General features: G+C 48.8%; 1 protein-coding gene across 2 annotated transcripts in view; it reads right to left on the reverse strand.

Moving 5' to 3' along the window:
• Positions 1-25,860, reverse strand: part of SLC8A1 (solute carrier family 8 member A1) — a gene marked incomplete at both ends in the record, with an annotated part of 134,766 nt that overhangs the window by 3,699 nt on the left and 105,207 nt on the right. Inside the window, 4 exons of one of the 2 annotated variants that reach the window (XM_084262063.1) lie at positions 4,902-5,001; positions 6,597-6,727; positions 7,564-7,632; positions 11,890-12,029. In XM_084262063.1, the coding sequence (XP_084118189.1) occupies positions 4,902-5,001; positions 6,597-6,727; positions 7,564-7,632; positions 11,890-12,029 (440 nt within the window). Of the gene's footprint in view, positions 1-4,901; positions 5,002-6,596; positions 6,744-7,563; positions 7,633-11,474; positions 11,581-11,889; positions 12,030-25,860 lie in introns of both variants that reach the window. The other variant, XM_084262064.1, reaches the window with a different exon arrangement.

Consider the following 25,860-nt stretch of genomic DNA (forward strand, 5'->3'; position numbering starts at 1 on the left):
AAGAATCCCTGCCCTAAAACCTCCCTGGTCCATCACTGCTGACTGTCCTTCCCTGTTGCAATTTCCTGCCCCTTTCTGTGCCTATGAGCTCTGGCTGCCCATTCCTTTCGGTTTGGTCTGGCCCAGGTTAGAGGGCACCTCCTGCACATGCAAATTCATTCTCATTTGGACCCTGTCCAGGTAGCTATCAAGCTCTCCAGGCCATAAGCCAGCTATGGGACATCATTTGCCACAACAAAAGTGTACTTTCCTTCTTCTCTTTATTTCCTGTCCCTGATCCAGGTCAGTGTTTCACTTCTCACCAATCTGTTGTCAATGGATTGCAAGGGGTCATTTTCCCAGTGTGAGTCTGCCAGCAGTCCTGGCCCCATCTCTGCTCACCTGGCACATTTTGTGGGTCAGACCCTGCCTTTCCTGGTGCTGTGCTGAGTGCTCGGCCCTGCACAGTGCACCTCTGCTCACAGCTGTGGCCCCTGCAGCACCTGGGTCTCCATCACAGATGGCGAGTTGGGTGATGTGAACACTTGTACCCCTCCTGCCTGATGTCCTTGGGGCTCTCAGAACCTGAGTGCCCTTTGGAATTGGGGAGCTTGTGCCCAAAAGCTCCCCTGCGAGTTAGCAGAGCTCAGCAGACATCAGATTGCCCTGGCCCCCTCCCCTGGTTCCTTGGCCCTTTCCCTCTGCACTAGCCCAGCACATCTTCATGTTGTCAGTCCCAGTAGGGCCATGGGGAGCCAGTCAGGTGTCTCACCTGTCTCTCCAAAGCCACTTGGCATTCAGCCTCCAAAGTCCCCATCATGTGGGTCTGACCTCGCCAGTGAGCCCATAGGGGCTGGTGATTTCCTGCCTGATCCTAGGGCCTCTGATGAAGCATTTCACAAGCCCAATGGCCAGCCTGTCCTTTGGGTGGGATGTGTGGTGAACATGGAGCTGCCCCAGCCTGGCACAGTGCATGCCAAAGTTGTGGCACAGTCAAAAATTCCTCCTGCTTGTGGTGGAACCATCCCGGGTATGAAGGGGATGTTACGTTTTCCCAGTGAAATCAGTGGGACCCCTTCTGCTGCCCTCAAGGATGGGTTTCTAAGTCGTGGATATTCCAAGGCCATTGTGAGTTGTAGTAAAGACATCCCTTGCTCTCAGGTCAGAGATTTGTCATTATATTTGATGCATTTTGTTCCAAGGATGTGGACCACTAGATTTCCCTGAATGGATGTTGGCAGAAGCTCCTTATCAAGGGGCTCACTTATCAGACAGCTCAAGTGAGCCACAATCTCCTTCCCAGGAGGATACCTCAGGATGGCAGAAGAAAGGGACCAAGTCCCAAGAGCACCCAGTGACACCTCAGCCTCTGAGCTGCTCCACCGCAGTGGGTGAGGGCACAGGGTCCCACCTCGCCAGACCCTGGGTTTACAGGGGTGAGGGCTCTATGCCTGTGAAAGCTGCTTCTCCCAGCAGACACCGTACGGATCAGGCTGGCATAAGCTTTTGAATGAGACCGTGCTGGTTTTATCTGTCAGGGTGAACATTCCTCCTTTCACATCTTCCTCCACAGTGTGGATGTTTGATTAAATAACAAAATGTATAAAGACTCCCACAGGGAGAATAAAATGGTCCTGCTGTACACTGTGTACCAATATGTGGGTATCAATTAACCCCATGTTCAAATGGTGGCTCTGTGCCATGACAACAGAGTTACTGGAGGAAGCTGCTGGTGTGCTGCTTGCTCTGTTGCAGCTACTAACAACAGTTGTTTTCTGCCCATCACAAAAGTGGTGCTCCCATTTGTGGTTCTGCAGAGAGCATACACATGGGAGCAAGAAAAGGAAAAGGCCCAGGGATCCCATATTGTGATCACCCTTGAGATTTTGGTAAGCTGTAAGGGGATTCAATCTGCTCTTGGTTTGGCCCACCTCCAGTCCATGTAAACCTTGCTCTCCGCTGGCATCCCTGGGGCTCTCAGCAGAGATACAGCCTCAGGGGAGAAGGCAGTAATGGATCCAGTGATAGCGGGGCAAGAGGGTACCTCTGATGCAGGTATCTGTCCATGTAGCATCCCACCTGAGGGCTGGGGTGATGCTGGAGTGGATTCATTTGGGCCACCAAGATGATTTGAGCCTGGAGGATGTTGCTTATGGGAAGAGGCGGAAAGAGCTGGCTTGGTGAATCAGGAGAAGAGAAGCTTGGAGGGGGACCAAGTGACAGCCTAAAGTGGCTTTGAGGGCAGGTAGAGTGTGGTGTGAAACGCCTCTCTGCACTGACAAGTGTTTGAACAAGGGCCAACAGCCACAAAATGCAATTTGGATGGCAATATCAGGAGAAATGTCTTCTCCAGGAGGGTGGTGCAGCCCTGGGACACATACCCTGCTGGACATAATCTGTGGAGATTTTCAACATTTGGCTAAATAAAACCACGACCAAGCAGGGAAAAGTTCCACTCAGCACCCTGTTGTGGTGCAACTTCACACACATTGTTTTTTGTCAAAGCACCTTTGCAGCTCAAGACCAACACACAAGACAGAACCAGTGGGAAACCTTACGTCTGCACAGTAACTTGATAGGAATTCACGTGTTCCTTGCCTTTAAAGCCTCAGACTCTCTATGGCAGAAACCACTCTAATCAGCAGCACGGCGTTATTATTTTGGCAGATATAAATACCTTATTCCTGTGCATTGTCACAGAGATAAGTAACAGTTTTTCAGCCTAGGAACTCTATGCTGGCCTGGTTTTTGGTTTTCTTTTTGCTCATTGCACAAAGGCTGGCATTGGCAGGATACACTGTGCTGTGCTCACACAGTGATTTTGCAGCACGTATTTTAATCCTGTCCCAAGCTGTAAGGCAGCAGGACTGTCATGGATCTAAATCTTTACAGAGATGATAAAACAGACTGAAAAATGAACATGAGTGCCACTGTCATAACACTCATCCAGATCTGTCTATCATTTTGTTAAGCAGCGATAACGTATCTCTTTCGAAGGAGCTGTCCAGATCCTGTGAAGGTGAGTGGAAACATGGAGCAAGATCAGATGGTGGCCATGGGGTGCATTCAGGAACAGGCTCACAAACCCCAAAGTGGTTTGGTTGTAGAAGAAACTTTCTGGGCTGTTGGGTGCACACCAAAGGCAGGGTGGGTGAGAAGGTCCAGCTCAGCCCCGTGGACAGCATGGGATGAAACAGCACAGTGTGGCACAGTCTCGTCTGCACCTGCACTGCCCTTCTGCAGACCTGTTCTGCTCCTCCACTGCTCAGCCTCCCTGCCAACATAACCACCAGTTGCTCATCGTGTGGGAAATGAGGTTTTACCATTTCTTTTCTCAGCTGTGATGCTGCATTTTTGAAGTGGGAATGGGTGACTGTCCCTGCAGCCCACTGCGGAGAGCAGGTGAAACTCAAACCCAAATTCCAATGTTTAATGGCAAATTTAACTTGCCCAGCACAAAGCTTGAGAAGCTAAATCCTGGCCAAAAAAAAAAGTAGGTTGAGAGCTCAATCAAATGACTGCTCCCCAGCTGCAAGGAACGGCTTATGTTCACCAAAATATGCCACGTTTCTTCCATGTTTTTTAATCATCCTGTTAGCACTGATGATGGCTGTGTATTCCAGACACAGAGGTAACAGGGCATTCACATAACTGCAGTCTTTACATGTGTCATGGCTAGTACCAGTGATTATTTTTGCTCTAATATGGGATGCAATTAAATAATTTATTCTGGCATAGATTAGTTTAGCCGTATTAGCTATAAAACCTGCAGCAAGGATTGTCTTGCATGATGAGTGCATGCCATATCTGAAATAATGGAAGGCTCTGGGCTGGAGGCTCTAAGAATAGCTATGCTACAAGAGGAGGGATGGCAATTTGAGGAGATAACTGCTGCACAATGTCCTGTCCTCATTTTACCTGATAAATGGTACGGCAATCACTTTTAATTACTGTGTACTGGGCAGAGGTTACCGTGTACAGCAGAGCTCAAGGTAGGAAGTGCAAGCGTTCCTCCATGCATTTCATTGTACAGTCAGCCAAATGAGCTCAAATTGCCTTCCATGGTGATTTAATCAAACCTGGTTGATTTTGTCCTATTGCATGCACACATGCGGCATGGGCTGGGCTGTCAAGCTGTAACATCTGGCCAGCGAGTTACAGTGTCTCCAGCTGTTAAAGCCACATCTGGATGAGACCTTCCTTCTTTTATCTTACACAGAAGTGGGAATGCTAACATACCCTATACTGGGTGTCAATCAACGTGGCACTCGTGCCTGAGAGACCAGTTCAGCAGACATTTCTGATGGAAAGGCAATTCTTCAAGAGCAGGAAGATATGATCAGATATGACCTGGTATGACCACATATTTCAAGTGCTGCTGCAGCTATTGGGCTGCTGAGCCATCACCTCTAGTTGCAGCTGGCTGGAGCAGCGGGAGTTCCTGAAAGCAGGAGGTCAAGGGAAAATTTTGGCCCAGAGAGAGGGGGACTCAGTGGCTGCCTTCAGGACTTGGCACTCTCACTGGCACTGTCCTCACTGCAGCAGTACATGGCGTACGAGGGGTGGGGAGGACTGCTGCTTAACACCGGCATCATTTATGCCACTCTGACTTCAAACACTGCATTCACCTCCCAGATCTCTCCCACTGAAATGACTTTTTTCCCTTTACCATCTGGTAACAGCCTGAGTGTTTCTCTGCCAGGTGCTACAGACACACTTAATACAGGAGGTTTCCTACACATCGGACAAGGTGATCTCACGAAAGGGTTTCATCAGCTGTCTTATTTATGTAGATGCTGTAAATAACTCCACCACCTGTTTTGCCTCCCGCTGCTCCACTATGGTCTGTATCACTTATACAGCAAAGCCGAGACACGAGTGAGGTTGATCGTAATTCTCCTGGAGCAGTGGTCCAAACTCACCCGCGCTGACAGTAATAGCCTCAATAAACTGCTCCCTCCAGCTGTTTGTGCCAACCACCAGGGCCAGGTTCGTCTTCTTAATGAGCTTGTCCACTGTGTTCTGTGGATGGAGACCCAGAGGAGAGAATTAGGGGCTATCGGGCTGGAGATGCTGGGCTAAACCCCACTGGCACTAGTGCTTACAGCCATGCACTTATGGAAAAAGCTGAGTGGATTTTAAGCTTGGGTCAAGAGCCCCAGCAGCAAAAGCAAACGTAAGTACTTGCAATTCCCCTAACTGCTGCTCAGGAAGACCTTTTGAAACCTGCTCATGATGGGAGTTTCAACCATCTCAATGGAGGTTTAGCAGTAAATAGTGCTGAGGTGCCACAGCTCCTGTTGTTCCCAATACCTTGGGAAGATTTTGTTTGCCAGGCTACTTCAGAGCATTTGACACAGGCCCATTCACTGAGCTGGGCTCTACCTCTCTGTGCTGCTCAGGAGCTGTAGCTCAGCACCACCAGGGAAGGTGCTGCAGCAACAGAGGGTAGGGGATGCTCTGAGGCAGCTGCCTGAGGGCTGCCCGTGTGCCGTGATGCCACTGACACGCTGATGGCAGGCAGCAAAACCACGGGAGGGAGGTAGCCCCTGCTGCAACACAGTAAGGGTGGTCTGTTACATTTTGTACTGCAGAAAAGTGGAAAAGACAATGAAACGGGCAGTTTTCAGCTCCTGGTCTGGCACACGCATATGTGGCTGCTTAGCTTCACAACCATGGCTTTCACTTTGGGGTAGAGGGTTCAGAGGAGCCACAAAGATGATTAAAGGGCTGGAGCACCTCCCCTACGAAGGGATGCTGAGGGAGCTGGGCTTGTTCAGCCTGGAGAAGAGAAGGCTGCAGGGGGCCCTCATTGCAGCTTTCCAGTACCTGAAGGGAGCGGAGAAACAGGAGGGGAATCAACTTTTTAAAAGGGCAGACAATGGCAGGACAAGGGGGAATGGATTAAACTAAAGGAAGGAAGGTTTAGATTAGATATTAGAGGGAAGTCTTTTACAGAGAGAGTGGTGAGGTGCTGGAATGGGTGGTGGATGCCCCGTCCCTGGAAGTGTTCAAGGCCAGGTTGGATGGGGCCCTGGACAACCTTGTGTAGATCCAGGCCTGGAGGTTGGTGTCCCTGCCTGTGGCAGGGGGGTTGGAGCTCTATGATCCTTGCGGTCCCTTCCAACCCAGACCATTCTATGATTCTATGATTCCATGATCATCCCTTTGTGCTGGGAGTCCCAGGCTGTAAGTAGGATCCGGGTGTAGGACATCATTGTGAAAATGAAGTTATATTTTAAATCAACCCACAGCATTTTGGGGCCTAGTCAGCAATTAGGCTCACCAGATTAATATACAATAGTAATCACAGTCTGTGAGCGGGACAGAAAGTCTGGGATCATCCCTGAACAGCCATGGCTGTGGGCTAATGGACAGAGGGAGGATACAGAGTGCAATTTAACCCACCACCATCTCATTGGAGTGATCCTTTTTATTATGCTTTGGCTCAGCCACCTTTAAAAGTGTCCCTTGGTCCTGCTCTGAGACCTTGTGATGCCAGAAGCTGCCTTGCTTTGCTGCAGTGCTATTAACATGTGCTTGACAATGCTGTCTAAACCCAAGAGGAGTGTCCCCAGATGGAGGGGAAGAACAGGGACAGGGGATGTAGACAGTACCTTGAACTCATAGGATTCCTCAATGATGATTTCGAGCTTGGTGTGTTCTCCCAGGACTGGGCGTCCCATCTCTGCGATTCGACGCTCTTCTTCCTCCTTGCTCGTCAGTGGCTGCTTTTCTTCATTCTCCTCTGCAAAGCAAAGAGCCTGTCGGTGAGCCAGGTCTGGCCGGTCCCTCTTTGGAGCTGGCTTCCCATCAGAGGGGGAGGTCAGGAAGCCTCTGGTTGAGAGCATGAGTGACAGAGCAGCCGAGGAGGTCATGGAGCAATAGACAAGGTAGTTTTGCTGGGAAATGTTAGCAAAGAGGTCTGCAACCTTAGAAGAAGTACAGTTCACCCTCAGGGCTGGGGAACAGCGTATTGCCTGGTACTTGCTCTTCTCCCACAGGGATGCTGGGAGGGGACAGATCATCACTTGTCCCTTTCCCAGCTCTCCAGGTCTGCATTAAGGCATGGCCAGGACATTTTGATCAGCCTGTTACAACCAGAGAGATCTGCCAGCAACCCCAGAGTCGAGATGCATATGAAATTGTCTCTGTCTCCTTCGGAGCAGACTTTTACCTTGAGAAAGGGGATGGCAGCTGGAGACCATGAAACTCCAGCTGTGATGGTAGGGCTTAAGGAAATAGTGCTGAGCCATACAGGAGCCATCCACAGGACATGGCCTGGCCCAAAACCCTGTGAGGGGAGGCAACAAAGAGACTACAACAGCAAAAGAGCAGATCTGCACCTCCAATGGCATCCCATGCAACCCTTGGGGCATGGGGACCCCAGGCAGCATGGCTTTTGTCACTGTCCCTGCGCAAACCCCCACTGAGCTCCCTTCCAGTCCACCCCAGGGTTGAGTTGGACATCAGGGCTAAAAAGAGTTGGATGCACTGGAGACAGGAGTTAAAGTATCAGTAGGCAAACACCCCAATCAGTCCATGTTAGACCATCACAGCCCTTGGGTGTCACGTTGTGGGTACCTTGGATGGTGACCACGGTGTAAGGAAGAGGATGATCTCTAGCCTGGACCTTCCGGAAGACAGGTTTGCCTATCAAAGCGATCAAAGAGATCAGCAGGAGGGATGGTATGCCCCATGCAAACCACCACCATTCAGTTAGTAACCTCTACAGCTACTTCACATGGGGTTAGTGTCACTCCCTTGCTGGCTGCCCCTGACTGCACAGGCGGCACCATGCTGCAGGAAAGCTCTTCACCTCCTCCTGGTCAAAGGGACTGGCCTCATGGGCAGAGCCTTGTCAGACTGAATTGTTGTTTCCAGGGTTCCTGAGGGGCTGCTCTGAGGCATGTGGGACCTGGGAACTTCCCCCTGCAGAGCTTGGCCTAGTGATAGGAACTTGGTTGGCTGATGATGGATGAGCAGACCCTGCTGCTGGGTCTTGCTGGCAGGAAGGGCGGGGACTGAAGGCCTGAATGAGCCACGGGGTCCCGTAGCTCCCATGGTGCTTGGGGATCCCGGCTGCCAACTGGGGAGCAAGGACAGGCTCCCTGTGCTGTGCAGAGCCCTGCACACACCTTGTGTGGGCAGCATGGAGGGGAAGGCTGGACTAAGTGGAGAAGCACCCCGTGATCCAAAAGATGGCTGGGGACTGCCTGTCACTTCAGGGGTGAGGGTTCACCCTCCCTGAGGTGGGGGTTAAGTGTGAGCAGCAGGCAGAGCACTCTGTGTGAGGACATGGTGTTAGTGTGACTGGCCGGGGCGGCAGGGACGCATCATGGCGCCTTCTTACCCTTCCAGAGTTTCCCTCCAGGACAGAACAAAAGCAAAGAGGAAACCAAAAGAAAAGAGCAGGGTGAGCATATGGCCATTAAGTGGAGGGAAGGTGGGGTGGGGAGAGAGCGTAAATCCATACCTGTGATGGTGAAGCCACCTAGATGAAATAAAAAAATGAGAGACAGAGAGAGAGAGAGAAAGAGAGAGGATTAGCATCAGCACAGCAACATGGACACCTTGCAGCCTGCAGGGACATGGAGGTCCTTCCCTGTCCCACAGCTGGGGCCTGGGGACATGAGGGGCTGCTCTTCAACACACACCCCAGGGATAGTGCTGGGAGATTTCAACACAGGCTTTCTAATCCACATCTGCAAGCTGCTACCTCCCCCCACCCAATATCTACTATACGCTGCAGAGTGGGTAAAACCAGTGTGAGCCTGCCCTGGGCCTGGGGGTGCTTCAGGAAATGAGGGTGGCTTTTATTTCCTTCCCAGCCACCCTGGCTGGGGGATGGCCAGCAAGGACATGCAGAGGCTAAGTGGACTCCAAATCTACCCAAAACTGGAGGCAAATTTTGTATTATCTCTTCAAATAGGATTGGCCAATGTCCCTGTCCAGCCACAAGCATCCCTAAACTGTGAGGAAATCCTGTTTCTGCCATGCCAGTGTAAGAGGTGATGGCTTAATTTGCATGGCACAGGTTTATTATGGCTGTAACGACATCACTCCCAAAAGATGCTGCTCACCGCAGTGGGTTGCTATTGTTAATCTTAGTGACTTTGGGGGTTTCCTCCAAGGAAAGATGCGGCATTAGATACCTAAGCTTACTTAAATAGTGCTGACTACCCTAAAAGAGAATGTCGTGAGCAAAGAAAAATGTCAAACAAAATCAATTGTCTTCCGAAAATACGCAGACAAACTGGAAAAATGGAAAAGAAAAACGAATGCGCGCTTACCAAGCTCATTCAACAACAGGGCTGTGAAGGAGACAGACAGAGACAAACACAGAAGAAGAAAAGTAAATGAATAATGAAATCAAAAGGGATATCCACAGAAAGACTCCAGATCCCAGGGCAGAGATTTCAGATCTGTAAAGCTGCAGGATACCATTAGTGTTGAGAGAAAGGCACTAAAAATAAAGGAACAGGAACATTTCATGGGATTGTGGATTTAAAATAAAAACTACTGCAAACATGGGGTGGATATGGGATTAAAATGCACACTCCAAAAATTCATTTTTCCCTTTGGAATATTATGTGCAAGATCTTCCATTGGTCTCGGAGGCAGTTCTGCCACAGGGGAGGACACAAGACATCCCATGTGCAGCGGCTACTGGCTTTGACCTCCTCCAGCAATAGCTCCAGCAGGCAGCTGTAGTTCTGGCGTATATGAAAGAAGAAAAGTCTATGGCAAGGCTTGGCTCAAGGATCTGGTCACTCAACATTTTAGGTCTCCAAAACAAAAGAAAAAGCCTCTTCCTTAGCGCAGCAGTGGGTCTCTGGCACTTGAGGTAAGGACTCCAACACAGCTACATGACCCAAGGGTGACATCTCAGACTTGCTCTTGTTTCCAGAGTGCTTGAGCAGACAGCTCGCCCTGCCTCACTGCCTCTCATTCAATACCAAAAAAACAAAAGAAGTTTAAAAAAATTATAAAAAATCACTGCATGGCCAAAGTAACAAATAGCATCCTTTAAAGTCTTGAGTTGCCTTCAGCTAGCTTGCAAATCTGAGCTTCCCTCAGGTTTCCTCAGTTATATTTATGACCAGAAAGATAAAGAACTTTCTTTCCTTTTCCTTTTATTTTTAATTAAAAATTTCAGCTGGGGTCTTGTCAGCTGGTAGCGTGATTCTCAAATCTGGTGTGTGTGTTTGCTCTTGCCAGACTCACAAGGCTTGAGCCTATGCTGGTCCCTGTGTAGCAGGGCAAAGCCAGAGCCACCGAGTTGAGTAATCTGGCAACACTGGCTATGCCACCAGCACCATTTAATGATACAAATCCCATCTGCAGAACCTTGGCTGTGCCAGCATATCTGAATTTTTTTTTTTATTATTATTTAGCCATGCTTCTGTTAGCTAGTCACATAAACCAGGAGGAAATCTGATGGAGGGGGTGATGCAACTGACCTAGACAGCACCTGCACTGAAGGAGGACGTGGCATTGCTGCTGGATGTGTTTTTAGCCTGAAATGCAGCAGCATGTCTCCACTCAGCATGGGGACCGTTGGGGGCTGTCTGTGTCCTGAGCAAATAATATATTACAACCCCATGCCTGCTGATGGGAGAGATTATGTCCCAGAAATTAGAAAGCAGCTCCAAGGCAGACAGACCAAATTCTGCTGCCAATTTTTTTGCAAAGGCTTTAATAAGGGTCTGTTGTAGGGCAACTAATTATCTTAAGTAACTCTGAAACTGCTTCTTGTTCAGCCATCAATAGTGTGCAGAATTAGATGTTGCCATTAATTTTCACTTAATTTCCTAGCAGAAAAAAAATGCGCAGAAAAATAAGTGAACTCTGTCCTTTTGGAAAGGTTTGCAGTTAGTTTAGAAATGTGATGAAAGAGGAAATTGTTTTTATTATTCCTATGAGAAGCTATTATCCAGTGCGGAGCCATGAAACTTTATTTGAGTATAACCTGATTTCTCCTGGACTGACTGCATCTTATGGTATTACCTGCTGTGATTCTCAGCTATTTTCAGATCCTAGTGCTAGTATAAAGAGGCTAAAATTACTGCTCTGGCCATGCATTTTATTTCAAGCCAAGGCTATTTTATCTTCCGATAAAAATGATGCAGCATTGCATTTTTACTTCTCAAGACTGATTTTTCTACTTGCTTATATGAAGGGGTAGCTGTGCCCTGGCAGGGCAGCCCTCTCAAAATGTCTCTGGGGGCTAGCAGTGCTCATCGTCCCCTGCCCGGGTGCTCCAGGGCCCTCCTGGGAGTCCGCCTTGCTCCCGGGGTCCCTTGTGAGCGAGATGGAGTCCTCTCGAAATGAAAGAGGAAAGAAAACAGCAAAAAGGTGCAGTGTCCAAGCTTCGAAGGAGGAAGGGCAACATGGCCGGGAGCCAAAGTGTGAGGAGAAAGGAGTGTGAGAGTAGGGAGACACAGAGAAAGCGGACGGCAGCGTCTCGAGAGCTGGTCTGGTTTTACTCTCACACCTTTCACTCCTCGACGTAGCCATACCGGGTCCCCAAGCACAAGGAAGAAACTGCACTCTTTCTCATACTCCTCACGGTCAAGTACTCTAAGGGTAATGAATTTCCTGTGGGAACACAAGACAAAGGCAAACACATGATTGTCATCACACACGCATGCAGTCAACGTCCACCTGGGTGCCGTGGTGCCGGAGATGGTTGAGTGGGGGGAAGCGGCTGCACATCCTCCCTAGGGCGTATGGGGAAGGGCAGGAGCATCCCCACCGCCCGGCTGGGGTCGGACCTTGGTGGGCTGAGGGAAGGCTGAGTTCAGGGGAGTTGGGAAGTGTCCTCACTCCTGCCCTTTTCCATAGGCGTTGGGGATGTGAGCTCAGTGTTGCAGGTGCCAGGCATGAGTGAGCCAGACAGGGACACACAGGCTGGGCTCAGCCCCGGAGCACATCCCCCACCTTTCTTCTCACTCATCTCCACCAGCCGGGGTTCCCCGATCTCTAGGTAGAAGGTCTTGTTTTTCTCATACTCCTCATCATCTATCACCTTGATTGATATCGTTTTGCTGGAACAGAGAAGAAGAAATAGAGATTCAAGAGTAAGGGGGGAAGAGGGATGAGGGGAGACAGGGAGAGGAGGAGGATGGAAAATGGTAGGAGAGGGGGGCTGTGGACAGAAAACATAAGCTTCGTAGCATAGGCTGGAGAGGCAGCACAGCCAAAAGCAAAGAAAGGGCATGAGCCAATGGACCAAGCTTGCGTTGGGAGCACTGGGTCAGAGCACCAGCAGCTTGCAGGGTGCCATCCTCCCTGACATGGCCAGAGGCCATGGCTGCCCATGACACAGCCTGGACCAGCCTCCCCCACAGGTGTCTCAGCCAAGGGCAGCAAGACACATGCCTTTCCAAAAATCCAGGGCACAGAACAGCCCCTTGATAGCTTGCATATGTTTCCTGGAGCACGAGCACTAGGAACCATCACAGACCAAGCCCCTGAAAACATGATGCACTGCTTAAACCATCCCCTGAACATGGAATAGGTTCTGACGTGCCAGGCACAGCAGATCCATGCACAACATCATGATCAGCTGCTCAGTTTTGGCTTTGGAGGCTCCAATTTACAAGGTCAAAAGGGATGCTGGAGTTAGGAATTTTTCTATGAGGGAATATAGGGGAAAGATGTTTTTTCTGCTTAGAGCAGGGTGAAAGAAAGCTTCACTGACGGTGAGATTTGACTTTTCATTTTCCTTTGCGAGCAGCATATCCTTCTCCAAGACCCAAATATTTGGTTCTCTCCTGTCTGAGATTCAAGCAGCAAGTATCTCTTCTCACATGGCCTGGCGCTGCTGAATTTGCCCCTGTGCAAGTGCAGGTCAGAAGGCAGAACCTCTGTTTGTAACATGGCCTCAAAGCATGTACCATGAAGGGCAACAGCCTTGCAGGACGCTGCGGTCACCAGTAGAGAGATTTGCTCCTTGGGGCACTCAATAGACTGAAATAGGACTGAACAAATTGCTTTAACAGGGAAAAAAAACTGGCATGGAAGATGATTTGCAAGACAGTAGCAAGAAGAAATAAAAAGGCAATGCAGTGACTCTCTGTAGCCCTCTGCTTGCTGCCGATCTCCTGGTGAGGTTTGCTTTTTCCCCGTGCTTTATGGCACTGCCCTCCTGTGAATGGTCTTGTTTAAACAAGCTTCCCAGTTGCTCTCCCTCTGTCCAAGCTTGTCCATCCTATCCTTTAAGAAATACCTCTTGTCCCATCCTTGGCTCCTCTGCTCTTTCCATGGGCAGCCAGCACAAGTCAGAGCAGCCCCAAGGCTTCTCTAATATATGATCAAGGAAGATCTGCTGTTCCCATAAACAAGGAAGAGAGCCACGCTCTAGGGGAGTAAAATTCAGGCAACACTGCTGTAATTTCTGTCTTTCTCCCCTCCTTGCACATCTGTGCTGTCACCCAGAGCCCCTCTGTTAAGCTGACAAGTATCTGGCAGCAGAGTCGACATTTTATTGTCATTCAGAGCAAACACCACCAAGCACTTGGAGGAACAGCCTGGATGATTTCTTGTGCTGCTTGCTATGAGTCAGAAGTGTATTAAGTCTGCCCTTCATGCTTATAATGAAACCATTTACTCAAGAGCAAGCGATGGCTGTGAGAAGTGTAACAATGCGGCGTGGCTCTGGGTAATTGTATTTTATAATGAATATTCGTAATAATTTGTCCTGTTTGTAATTATTGCTGCAATAGGTTTGTACATCAGGAAAAATAGCTACCAAGTACGCAGCTGATCTTGGTTTGCATTGAGGAGTTACGGGAAATTATCATGTATTAAAAAGCTAAGGAAGGATGTGGAAATACTCTCAGCCCAGCCATCAAAAAGGTCCTGATGGAATTAACAGAGTGGCACAATTTCAAAAACATTATTAACAAAATCAATAATTTCCCCGACAATTCCCATTAAAATGCACACTGCCCCCCATGCCCATGTATAGGGGAAAAGAAAATAAGCACCTTTCTTGGAAAAGTTAATTAAAATAGCTGCCTTCATCAATTCTGAGGGCAGTGGAGATATCAAGATGTCAGCTTCCCATGGGTGTGCTCTGGCTTGCAGTATGGGGCATCCCTCAAAGCCCCACAAAATAATTCTCTCTCACCAAAAGAAACCTGGGTGCCAACTGGAAAAAAGAGCTGCTCCTGATGCTTCGACCCAACACCAGTAGGACTACCTTGGTTGATGCAGTCTCGGGGCTTAAAGTGCCACTGCCTGCAGGTGCTGCCATTATGCAGTTTACCAAATGATCCTTCTAGAGTGCGAGCGAGCGCCCTGGTGTTGGGTAGGCACGTGCAATGCTGCTGTTTCTGCTCTGCAAAGTCGTTGGGAAAAATGGTGGGATGACCAAACAGCAAGTCCACTCCCTGGATGAATCTTCAACCAGCAAGAATCGCTGAGGTAAATTTGTTCCTGGGATGAGACTGCCACCCTGGAGAAAAGGATTTCCTCTTAAAGTATGAGAAACAGCAAGTGTGTGAAAGTAACACAGGCTATTCTCAGAGCATGCCTGATCTCTACTGCACTGCCTTTGGCCTGCAGCAAAGCTCATCTGCAGGGTCCCACACACACGTGGCCATGCAGCGGGGTTTCAATAGTGGAGGAAGACCAGGCAACTTCACATTGTAGCCCATCTTAGAGGAAGGAGTTCTTACTACAGTAATCTGGGACATACACCAATCACGCCTTGGTCTTGCTGGACCCTCTGACATGATCTCAGCTTTGCCTTCCTCTCCCAGGCAGGGATCTGCTGGGTGGCATTGGCTGTGATGGTGTGAGCAGCGGCGAGCTAGTGTGGGGCAGCTCGTGCAAAGCTGTGGATTGCAGCCCATGTTGCTGGTGGCCTCACATAGTCCTGTATTCCTGCTGCCTTCAGTGTCCCGTTTTGCAGGCCTGCTGCCTGCAGCCCTCTTTTTCAGAGGTACAGGTTGCTGGGCAAGGCTGATTTTCTTGCATTATGTGAAGGAGGTATACTGGGAGCACCTGGCAGAACCAGGACATCTTGCTAAGGCTCCGGGGGACCTTATAGCAGCCTTCCAGTACCTGAAAGGTGCCTATAGGAAAGCTGGGGATGAACTGTTCATGAGGGCGTGTAGCAGTAGGATGAAGGGTAACAATTTTAAACTAGAAAAGGGAGGTTTACGTTGGATATTGGAAAAAAGTTCTTCAATGTGAAGGTGGTGGACCACTGGAACAGGTTGACAAGAGATGTAGTGGAGGACCCATCCCTGGTGCTATCCAAGGTCAGGCTTGTTGGGGCTCTGAGCAACTTGACCTAGTGAAGATGTCCCTGCTTACCTGCAGTAAGGGGGTTGGACTAGATGACCTTTAAGGGTCCCTTCCAACCTAACACATTTTATGATTCTATGGACTGATGTAGACTGCAGTGCTGGGTGCAACAGCTGAGACATGTGCCCCTTTGGTTTTCCTAGCTGGATGGACACAGTGTGATGAAATATACCAGGACCCAAAGAAAGTCCAAATACTTGCTGAAATTTGCATTTCAAATTCTTCTCTCCTGTGGCTCAGGGGCTCTTTCAGCACAAGATGCACTAGTGCTTGTGCAAACAGAAAAGGGACACATTACAGCACCCTGAAACCCCTGCCGCTGAGTCACTGCAGGGCCAGAAACCAGGAGTCTCAAATCCAGCAGACAGAGGGGAAAAACAGGAGATCAAAAAAGAAGATTAAAGCAGCTTCTAAACCACTACACATTTTCTTTACCTTGTGTGAATCTGGGGTCAATCTAGATGGCGTTTCCAAGCTGTCCCTCAAATCCTCACAGAGCTCTAGAATGAGCTTTGATTTGGGGATGCAAGTGGCATTTCTGCCATAATCTAACATTCAAGCCACCCTCAAGAACTCATGAGTATGCAAGACCACAGCACTTGAAAAAGCTGGAACTTTTTTCCCCAGCTTTGTCCCTTGATCACACTGCAGGTGGGAAAAGAGGAATTTCTGGATCATCTCTTCAACATATTTGGGTGTGCAGGACTAGAGGTCCCGCTGATAAGCCAGGCTTGCTTGGCACACCTCCTGCCTCCTCCTTGCTTGCTGCAGGGACCCCCAGGGACACCATGGGGTAAATGTGCAGCAAACCACTGCTGTTGCTGGAGATTTACTTCATTTGATGCCAAATTTTGCCTGCACTAAAGAGCCCTGCTCTGTCATGAAGGCTGAAGGCATCCATGGTGCATCCAAATGTCTGCATTTCTGTACCAGAAATTGCTCTTCCTTGAGTCTGCAGCCAAGGCAGTTACCGAGGGAATGAGTTTCAGCTCATTTCCATGAACCAGAAATCAAAGAATAAAACAAATCTTGCAGAATTGCAGCTCCAGCTCTTCTCCTCTTGCCTGACACCCAGGAGCAACAAGAGAAGGATGGTATCTTTGTGAACACGGCACATAAATCCCTGTCCTCGCTCCGAGCCCAATGCTCTCCATCAGGATTCAAACCATGATATTTTATTTGAACTGTAAAAGTCTTCTAACAGTGCATTCCTACACAACCCTTAGTTAAAATAGCCCATGGAAAAGTCCTCTTGGCAGGTGATGCTCTAAGGATGGTGCACTAAGCACAGCCTCATCTTCTCACAACTGCCGAGAGCACCTTGGAGTTGAAGGGTGGATATACAGACTGTTTCCAACTGATGCTCTTCCAGCCCCCAGTCTCAGGGGCTTCCTAGCCAGAGCAGGTTTCACAGAATCACAGAATGTTAGGGGTTGGAAGGGACCTTGAAAGATCTTGTATTTGGCTACACTTTGCAGATTTCTTCCATTCCCCGTTTGAGCTCGGGTAAGCTTTTGACATTTGCAGTATCTCATGTGCCAGGAAGAGCAATACGATTGCTAATGCCAGCTCAGTGTCATGGACAGAAAAAAGCTGCTCTTAGGAGATGATGCATGCTTGGCACAAGCATGTCAGCTCTCCTGCATTTTCCGGGCACATCTCTGGAAAGGGCAAGAGACACCACCTACTTGCCTACCTGCAAATGACCTCAGCAGGAATGTGGCACTAGCAGGACAGGGCTGAATGTCCTCTGTCGATGACCAAATTGGCAAGGGCAGAGCAAGAAGAGAGCTAATGCTTAGAGAAGAAAGGTAGCTGGGGAAGACACCCTGGGAGCCATCTCATGCATGTGTGGGGACAGATATGTACGCAACAAGCTAGCACAGTCTAGCACAGGGTGACAGAAGCAGAACAGAGATCAACAAGGGAATATTTCTTTAGAAGTGTTTTTTTTTTTTGTCCAAGCCCACATGAGAAGATGGGTACTGCACTGGGCAGAAGTGTAAGGACCTGGGACTCCCAACTCTCTCCTATTTTCACTAGCCTTTTCTCTCTTGTGGGATCAGATAGCACCAGAAATGACTGGTGACAACCTGTACACGCTTTTGCATTTGCTTTAAACCTGAGTATCTGTACAGTCATGGCAAGTAAGTGGAAATCTTCAATATACCTGCAAAACTACTGCCATTCCCAATCTACGCTGTACTGCTTAGTTATGTGAAATGGCAGAAACCCTCTCATGACTAGGACAAGTGACCAGCACTGCAAGGACCAAGGGACCTTGTTATTTCCAGGGCATCAGCAATCAGCTCCAGAGAGATCCAGACAGGGCATACTGGGGGACTGAGGACATCCTCCAGGACATTTCTTGGCAGGGCCAGATCTCCAGGAGCAGAGATATGTCAAGTCCAGTGCTTACTTCCTACTGCTGCTCAGATTCAGCATGGCAAAAGGTGGTTTTTATTACTGTACAATTCATCTCATAGCTGTTTCAGAACTGTAGTTATGCCTTTTTAGTACTGAGTTCTTTTCTTTTTCTTTATTTTTGGGTTGGTTTTTTTTTTGAGTGAGAGAATGAAGCCAGCCACTGTCCTTGGAGATGTTCAAAGATGTTCAAGGTTTGCCCGAATAACTTGCTTTAGCTTTGATGTTGGCCCTCTGGCTCTTCTGATTGGACCAGAAACCACCTAATCCAGAGACCTTCCAATTCAGAGACCTTCCAATCCAGTGACCTTGCCCATCTCAACACTGCTGTGAATTGAGATCCAAGATCTTGCAGCTAAGAAAACATCATTGTGCCCAGACCACTCATGAGCCAGAGCTGAAACAGCTACGAGGTACTGCATGTAACCAGTAGTGGTATCTCCAGCAGGCCAAGAAAATTATCATCTCTAAACACATAACCAGCTGCCACAGCAGTCAGTAACTAGTTTTCCCATGAGAACATGGCAACATGTTGTCACTTTCTGGACAGACAGACACTTATTCCTGAATCAATAGAGTAAACAATGTGCTTATGCAGCTTGTCACCCCTCCAGCTTCCACTGATCACCCAGGAGAACTTACATGAGTAACTTGGAGGACTTTCAACTGCAGATTCATAGTTGCAACATCCAGGGTAGGCAGTCAGGAGTGGAGCCCTGTTGCCTAAGCCCGGTGCTGCCAGCGCTTCCCATCCAGAGGGTCAGCAACCACGTTGAGGGACCAGCTGCGAGACAGGCATGTCCTGGAGGTGACGTTTCAAAGCATCACACCCATTGGGGCTGCCTGTTCCAGTACATGCTCTCAGACTCACACAGAAAGCTGCCCCATCGATTTCTCTTACATCTGCTTGTCAGCTGGTCACTTTGTTAGCTGAAGTTAAAACTTGCCACGAGACAGGCACGTGGCTTGCACATGGCTTGGGAGATTCCCTACCTCATGCAACTCGTGCTAGCACTGGGCACCGGGCACTAACTGTGCAGATGGGCAAGCAGGCTGTTGTAGGGGACCAGGTGTCATGAGGGAGAGAGCTCCCAAATTGTCATCAGGGCTGGGTACCACAAGACCCAGCAGTCAGGGCTATGCAGACTGGCCATGGCCACAGCAAGGAGCCTGGACCAGACTCAAGGGCGTGGCTGGAGCCTACCACCAAAAGCAAAGCAGCAATTTCTCTTCCCATTCATGACTTCACTATGTTTTGCTTTACATCTCCTCAGCTGCCCTTATCTGCTTGCTGAGTCTCCTTGGTGAAGCTGCAGGGGCTCAAGGCCCTGTCCATGCTGTTAGAGATGCAAAGAGACCTAGCTGCTCCTGTGTCTGTCTCTGCAGCATGCAACTCTTCTGACCAGGGCACGAGGGAGTGCTTTTATGCATTTATCAGTTTCATTGCTCAAATTTCTGACAGCTGCCCGAGGAGGGAAATTGTCTTGTTGTTGGGAAGGAAAAGGAACAGATCAGGCTTTTCTTCTACCAGTTGACAACAAAATTGCACCTGATGGTGACAAGGCGACAGCCTCACACGCAGAGAGATACCCAGATCTGTGGTGAAGGCATTTGTCCCAGCCGCAGGGAATATGTGCTTGGTGGGGACACACGACACCTGCTCAGCCAGTGCAGGGATTCACCTTTCTGAGGGACAGAAGATGTGCAGAGATGGGCCAGATTATGTGAATGACCTTGTGTCACACATGATTTTAGCTGTTACCCAGTGGTCTCTAATAGGCAAGAGGGTTCATTAGGGTTTCTGTCCCTGCTGATGGGATCCCATCTTTGTAAGTTGTCCCATGAGTCACCCATGCAGGGTCCTTGGCAGAACCAAGTCTTGCTGACATTAAATGTCTGTACTTAATGAAAATCTTGCCTGAAGAGTGCTGCAAACATGACATAGAGGGCAAAGCAAAACCTGCCTGAAGCTAAGCCTGACGCATGCTTTGGGAAGTATGGTTGTGAGCTGATTTGATGTGGCAGCCCAGATCTGCATGGAGCTGCACAGTCCAATGCCTATCAAAACCATGACTAAGCACACCAGGTTGGGAACTGCAAACAAAGGGAGGGGGAGCTTGCTCCCCTATCCTCCCCCTACCTCTGGAGCCAAAATTCATGTGGCTGCTCTTATTTTCTTGGTTGCACTCTACCTCTTTCTCTAAGGCTTGCTGAATCAGTCTTTTTAAGACCAGAGGGCTATGTTGTCATTTCCATGTCTGCATAAACCAACTGCTCCTCTGGCCACAGGATGCATTGAGTGCAAATGACAGCATATGGCTCAAATACATAATTCTGGCCTGCTCTAGAACATCACTACCAGGAAAATCCTGGAAAAGGATCCAGCCTGCTCTTCCTTGGTCTTGTGGAGATACAAGGCATGGGAGGTGGCTTGCAGAGACAGGAGGACTTAGAGCTCTTGCTGGTCAAGTAGCTGGGAGATGACAGACACAGCTGATGCTCAGTACCTCAGAAAACACTTTTAAGGAGTGATAGTTGCCAGGTAAGAAGATTTCATATGCTAGGTTGAATGCTACTTTACTGTCTTCTTAGGAAGACCATACTGGGTGAGATTTGTCAGATCAGAAATACTTTTCTGGGGAATCCTTGATGTTCGTTATGATCTGACTGTGAATTTTGCACCCTGGCTAACACACTGCTTCATTCATTTGCCAATGTCACATTCTGCAAGGGGCCAGCAAGGCATTGCTTTCTTTTGATCTGCCCCAAAACAGGGCCTGAGCCCTTGGTCATACTTAAATATTTCCCTGTACCCAGGACAGCTGAAGGTGCGGACGCCCCCCTTCCCAGGGTGCTGAATGTAGTAACACCAGGACAAAATAGTACTTTCCCAATCCCATTGCCATGCATGTCTAGTGATGGTGATTCACAGTCCTTACAGCTGTAAGAGCACCTGCCGGAGGCAGGATCACTGGGACATCAAATAGGAGAGACTTGATCTGGATCAGTATCTGGACTTCCAAGGACAGCATCCACAAACAGTGCAGTACAAGTGACAACAACTAGGAGGAAAAACACATTTTAAATGAATTTGATCAGAACAAGCCCAGCAGCAATTGCTTAAGGCGCCTGGGAAAGCTGACAGAGCAGAAATAACTTCTCCCCTGGCTTTGCACAACCTGGCCCATGCCAGCTAAAAACTGCTGTTAGTCCCTAAAAATCCAGTCTGTGCTGCAAGCAAAGGATTTACTGCCCAGGGCTCAGCCCAGTTCGACATCCTTCCTCAGTATAAAACCCTGCAAATCCCAGTTCTGAGCCAGGGTTCAGAGCCAGAATATTGCATTTACTCCCAGTCTCCCTGGCTGAGATTTTCTCCTGGTGCCCAGCTGGGCAGTCAGGTCTGGGGTAACACACTACCTAATGAAGGAGACAGAAACTGGGCTCTCATGTTTCCTCGTGCTCCACTGCTGCACTTCACAGGAGGAGACTGGGCTGAGAAGGGGTGAAGGCTGGATTTGAAATCCCTGCTGGGAAACCTGAAGTGGAAAACAAGAATCACAGAATCACAGAATTGTAGGGGTTGGAAGGGACCTTGAGAGATCATCAGGTCCAACCCCTGTGCCAAAGCAGCTCCCTAGCTCATATTGCACAGATAGGTGTCCAGAAAGGTCTTGAATATCTCCAGAGAAGGAGACTCCACCACCTCCCTGGGCAGCCTGTCCCAGGGCTCTGTCACCCTCACTGTGAAAAAGTTCTTCCGCATGTTGGTGTGGAACTTCTTGTGCTCCAACTTGCAGCCATTGCCCCTTGTCCTGTCTCCACAGACCACTGAAAAGGGGCTGGCCATTTCCCCCTGCATCGCATGCTTAAGATACTTATAGACATTAATTAGATCCCCCCTTAGTCTTCTCAAGACTGATCAGCCCCAGCTTACTCAGCCTCTCCTCGCAAGGGAGATGCTCCAGGCCCTTAATCATCTTCGTAGCCCTTCTTTGGACTCTCTCAAGGAGATCCCTGTCCTTTTTATACCAAGTAGCCCAGAACTGGACACAATACTCCAGGTGGGGCCTGACCAAGGCAGAGTAGAGGGGGAGGATCACCTCCTTTGACCTGCTGGCCACACTCCTCCTGATACACCCCAGGATCCTATTGGCCCTCTTAGCCACCAGGGCACACTGCTGGCTCATGGCCAACCTGTCATCAACCAGGACCCCCAGGTCCTTCTCTGCAGAGCTCTTCTCCCCCAGCCTGTACTGATACAAATGATTGTTCCTTCCCAGATGCAAGACTTTACACTTGCTTTTATTGAACCTCATCTGGTTTCTCCCTGCCCAGCTCTCCAGCCTGTCCAGGTCTCTCCCCAAACACTCCTTCTTTCATCCAGTGTCTGAGAGTCCCGGGGGGCCTCTGAAGTGAAGACTGAAGCAAAGGCGGCATTCAGTATCTCCACCTTCTTGTCATCCCCCATTACCAGGACACACGCCTCGTTCAGCAAGGGACCCACATTATCCCTGGTCATCCTCTTACTATTCACATATCTAAAAAACCCCTTTTTATTATACTTTATGTCCCTCCCCAGCTTCACTTCCAAGTGGGCTTTAGCCTTCCTAGTTGTGTCCCTAAAGGCCCTGACAACTTTCCTGTATTCTTCCCAGGTGCTCAGACCCTTTTTCCACAGCTCATACACCTTCTGCTTCCCTTTGAGTTTACTCATTAGCTCCCTGCTCATCCACACAGGTCTTTTGCTTCTCTTTCCTGAGGAATAAAATTGTTAAAGGGTTTGGGTGGGAGGGGACTTCTGTGTCAGATTCCCATTCCTCTCCCTTCTTGTCATCATGTTTTTCCCCCAGGAAAGCAACGGGAAATTCACACTGGAAACTTAAACTGGAAGCTTGTGGCTTCTCCACATGCATAAATATGCAGGTGGCTTTTCTTTACATTCAGGTCTCCCCTTACAATAACTGTTCTAACCTTTCCAATAAATATGAGTCGCTCTTCCCTGTGTGCACCTGGCATAGTTGCTATGACAATGCTCCTCAAACTGGAGACATCATTCTTATTGAAATGGCTTTGGCACTCCCCAAAATGAATTTCAATGAGTAGCTGCCAGCAGAGAGGACATTTCTGCAGTCCTGTAAATCATTCAGCAAACTTTGCTGAGTTAAGGCTGACTAAACAAAACAGTGAGGTTCATGCAAAATAATAGCTCCAGCATCAAGAATCGGGGTGCAAGGAAGCCCAAAATATATCTGCTGTGCATTAGTTGCTCCAGTGCCACCACTGCAGGGAGTTTTTGTATCAATCATAGCAGTGTGTCCCTCCGAGGGAAGGCACGTTTCAAATCCCGCTTGTGTGGGTTTCAGAGCAAGGAAGAACTTCCCTGTTTTTTTGGAAAGACACTGGACAAGGGGTCTCAGTAGCTCTGCCAGAGCTGCTGACAGGTAACTCTTCTGCTGGAAAAAGAGTTATATGTGGGAAAAGAAGGAGAGTACAAGGGGACGCTCAGTGACAGTAAAGGGAACACCACAGAAATTCAGAGTGCAAACACCGATGTCAGACATATAGGGTCCCTTTCAGGAGCAGTGTCTGGATTTATTTTAACTCCATGATCAGTGAGGACTGCATCTGACTCTTGTTATTTGCCATCTGGCCCTAAAGATCAGTCCCCTCATTTCAAGACACTCCCTCAAAACTCTTGGGAATGGTGATCCAATGCAGGATCAGGACCTCCTGATGGGTGTTGCAGAAAAGCACTTCACCATTACTATATTTATCATCATTTGTCTAGTGATGCAAGTGACTGAAGACTCAGAAAGTACCTGTGACCGAAACATTTTGTGCTGCGCTGCTCACACCTGCGTGCTGTGCTGTGCTTGACAGCTTCTGTGCCAGCTGAGCTAAACGTGTTCATGCACATACACGTGTGTGTAAGTTGCAGTCAAACTGCTGAGCAGATTCACATCTGCCTTGACACACGATGTGCAGGCATATGCAGATCTGATCTGTATTTGTAGCCCACGGCACACACCCTACCTGCTCTCCCTGTTGGGACCCTGCTGATGCTAATAGACTCCTGAGCAACAGAAAAGCCTTTTGATCTTTTATGAGCTGATTGCTAAGTGTCACACTAAACTTTTATTGGACGAAGTTGTAAGTAATCCCCTGTCAAGGGAGGTTCAAGTGCAATGCTCACATTTTAGCAATTTGAATGACAGGCTGCAGAGTTCACTCCTTGTCCAGACTCTCTTTAGCAAGTCATCTGCACTGCACCAGTTCTGGGGGTTACCCAACTATATAAAAGTCATAAAGCTTCTGGGTACCAGCATATGAAATGCTGTGATTATACAGGCTTGAAGCACCAGGGATGCTCATTTCTGAAGGTCATAACCCAATTTGTGAGCTGCACCCCAGTGCCATGCTGGCTCCAAAGACCAGCACAAGGCAAGCCCTGTGAGGGAAGTGATGCAAGGATGAGGCCAGCAAACTCAGAACAGCCTGAGAGTGGGGCTGCTGCTACAGCCACGCTTGCCTTAGTGAGTGACAATGTTTGGAGCATTAAGTCAACAAATGACCCCAAAATCTCAGCTCTTAAGTTCTGCATCAAAAGAGCTGCTTGGTGTTTCCACACTGCTGTTTCCATCCTTTGGGGACGGCTCTGGCCAAGAAAGAGCTCATGCTGGAGTTGAGCGCCAGCAGTGGGGGTTCCTCTCTGCCCTGAAGCCCAGCAAGACATTACAAGGAAGGGACAAACTTGGCCCCAGGCCTCGCTGTGAACACAGAAGAGGAGTGGGGAAAGCTGGTCTGCCTCTGATATTTGTGTCTCTGGACACCACTTGTTTTCAAAAAGAGGGAATGAGTGCAGGAGCTGTTTTTACCTTTCCTGTCTGGAAACACAGCCAAGCCTTCAGACCGTTTGGAAGTTGTTTCTTATTTTATATTTTTCTTTTCCCCTTTCCCTTCCAATGAGCTGCCTCTCTAGAGCGCAAAGTTAAAAACTGTGCCAGCTGAAAGCTGATACAGGACTCTCCCCCTGACTTTTCAAACACCTTCAGGTCTTCTGGACCTGCCAGAAATTATTGCCTATTCCCTTGCAGGGACCTTTCTGAAACTGCCCCAAGAAGACCAGAGGACCCTAATGTCCTCAGGCTGCTGTGAACCAACAGAGGCAGGTGCTAGAAGATGTGTGGGACTGTGGTACCTTCATGGAGGGTGCTGCTGCAGCAAGGAGACCCTTCCTGTCCCTGGTGAAGTGTTTCTCCTTCTGACAGCTGCAGCATTCTGAAAAGGACCCCTCCAGTGGTGTTTCCCTGCTGCTGGACACACTTGAGGTCAGGAACAGCATTCACACTGTGTGGCTGAAATACCATCTGTTTACTGCCAAATAAGTTAAACTGTGTAATACGGCTCTCTCAACTGAAACTCCATGTATAAAAAACCCTTTGAAAGAGACACCAGGTATCCTGAACTCCCCACATGGGGTTAAAGCCTGGGGTGGGAGCACAAAAACAAATGCTTTTGCTAAGGATCCCTCTTAGTACCGAGATAGGCAGGAAATCAACCCTACAAGCAGGATGAAAAAATTCTGCTTCTGTCTCCAGTTACCAAGGAGATTGTTTAAACAAAACTAAAATAAGAGGAACTGAGTGGCCAAGAGAAATGTGAGTGTGGAAGATCACTCAAGTGCTTTGTGATGGCTTGCTGCCTTATAAGCTGGGCAGGGTCCTTGTGATGGGTGCAACTTTTGCCAGCAGCTTTTCCCCTCTTCCTGAGGGAAAAAAAGTCCATGTTTCAGCTTAGGAGCATTAAGTATGGCATTCAGAGACCATTTAAAACTGGCAGTGCAGAAAAGTCCTTGCCCACAGAGACCTCAGCCATGTGCCAATTGTGGCACCAGGATGCAGCACTCAATGCCCTTAGCATCAAGTCTGTCTTTGCATATTCAGGCCATCAGAGGCTACCTCCCTGTGGGAGCAAACTGAATCCATCTATATGTGGGGCTAAAAATGACTCCCCTGTGAGGGCAGCTGAGCAGCCCCAGTGCACATTTGTAAGCTTGGAGGACTGGTGTATATATAGAATGGAAAATCCTACTGTGGAGTGCCATGGACACACACATACTGGATTCACTCCTGTTGA

The sequence above is a fragment of the Gallinula chloropus genome (genome assembly GCF_964237585.1).
Source record: "Gallinula chloropus genome assembly, chromosome: 3".
Taxonomy (NCBI): Eukaryota; Metazoa; Chordata; class Aves; order Gruiformes; family Rallidae; genus Gallinula; species Gallinula chloropus.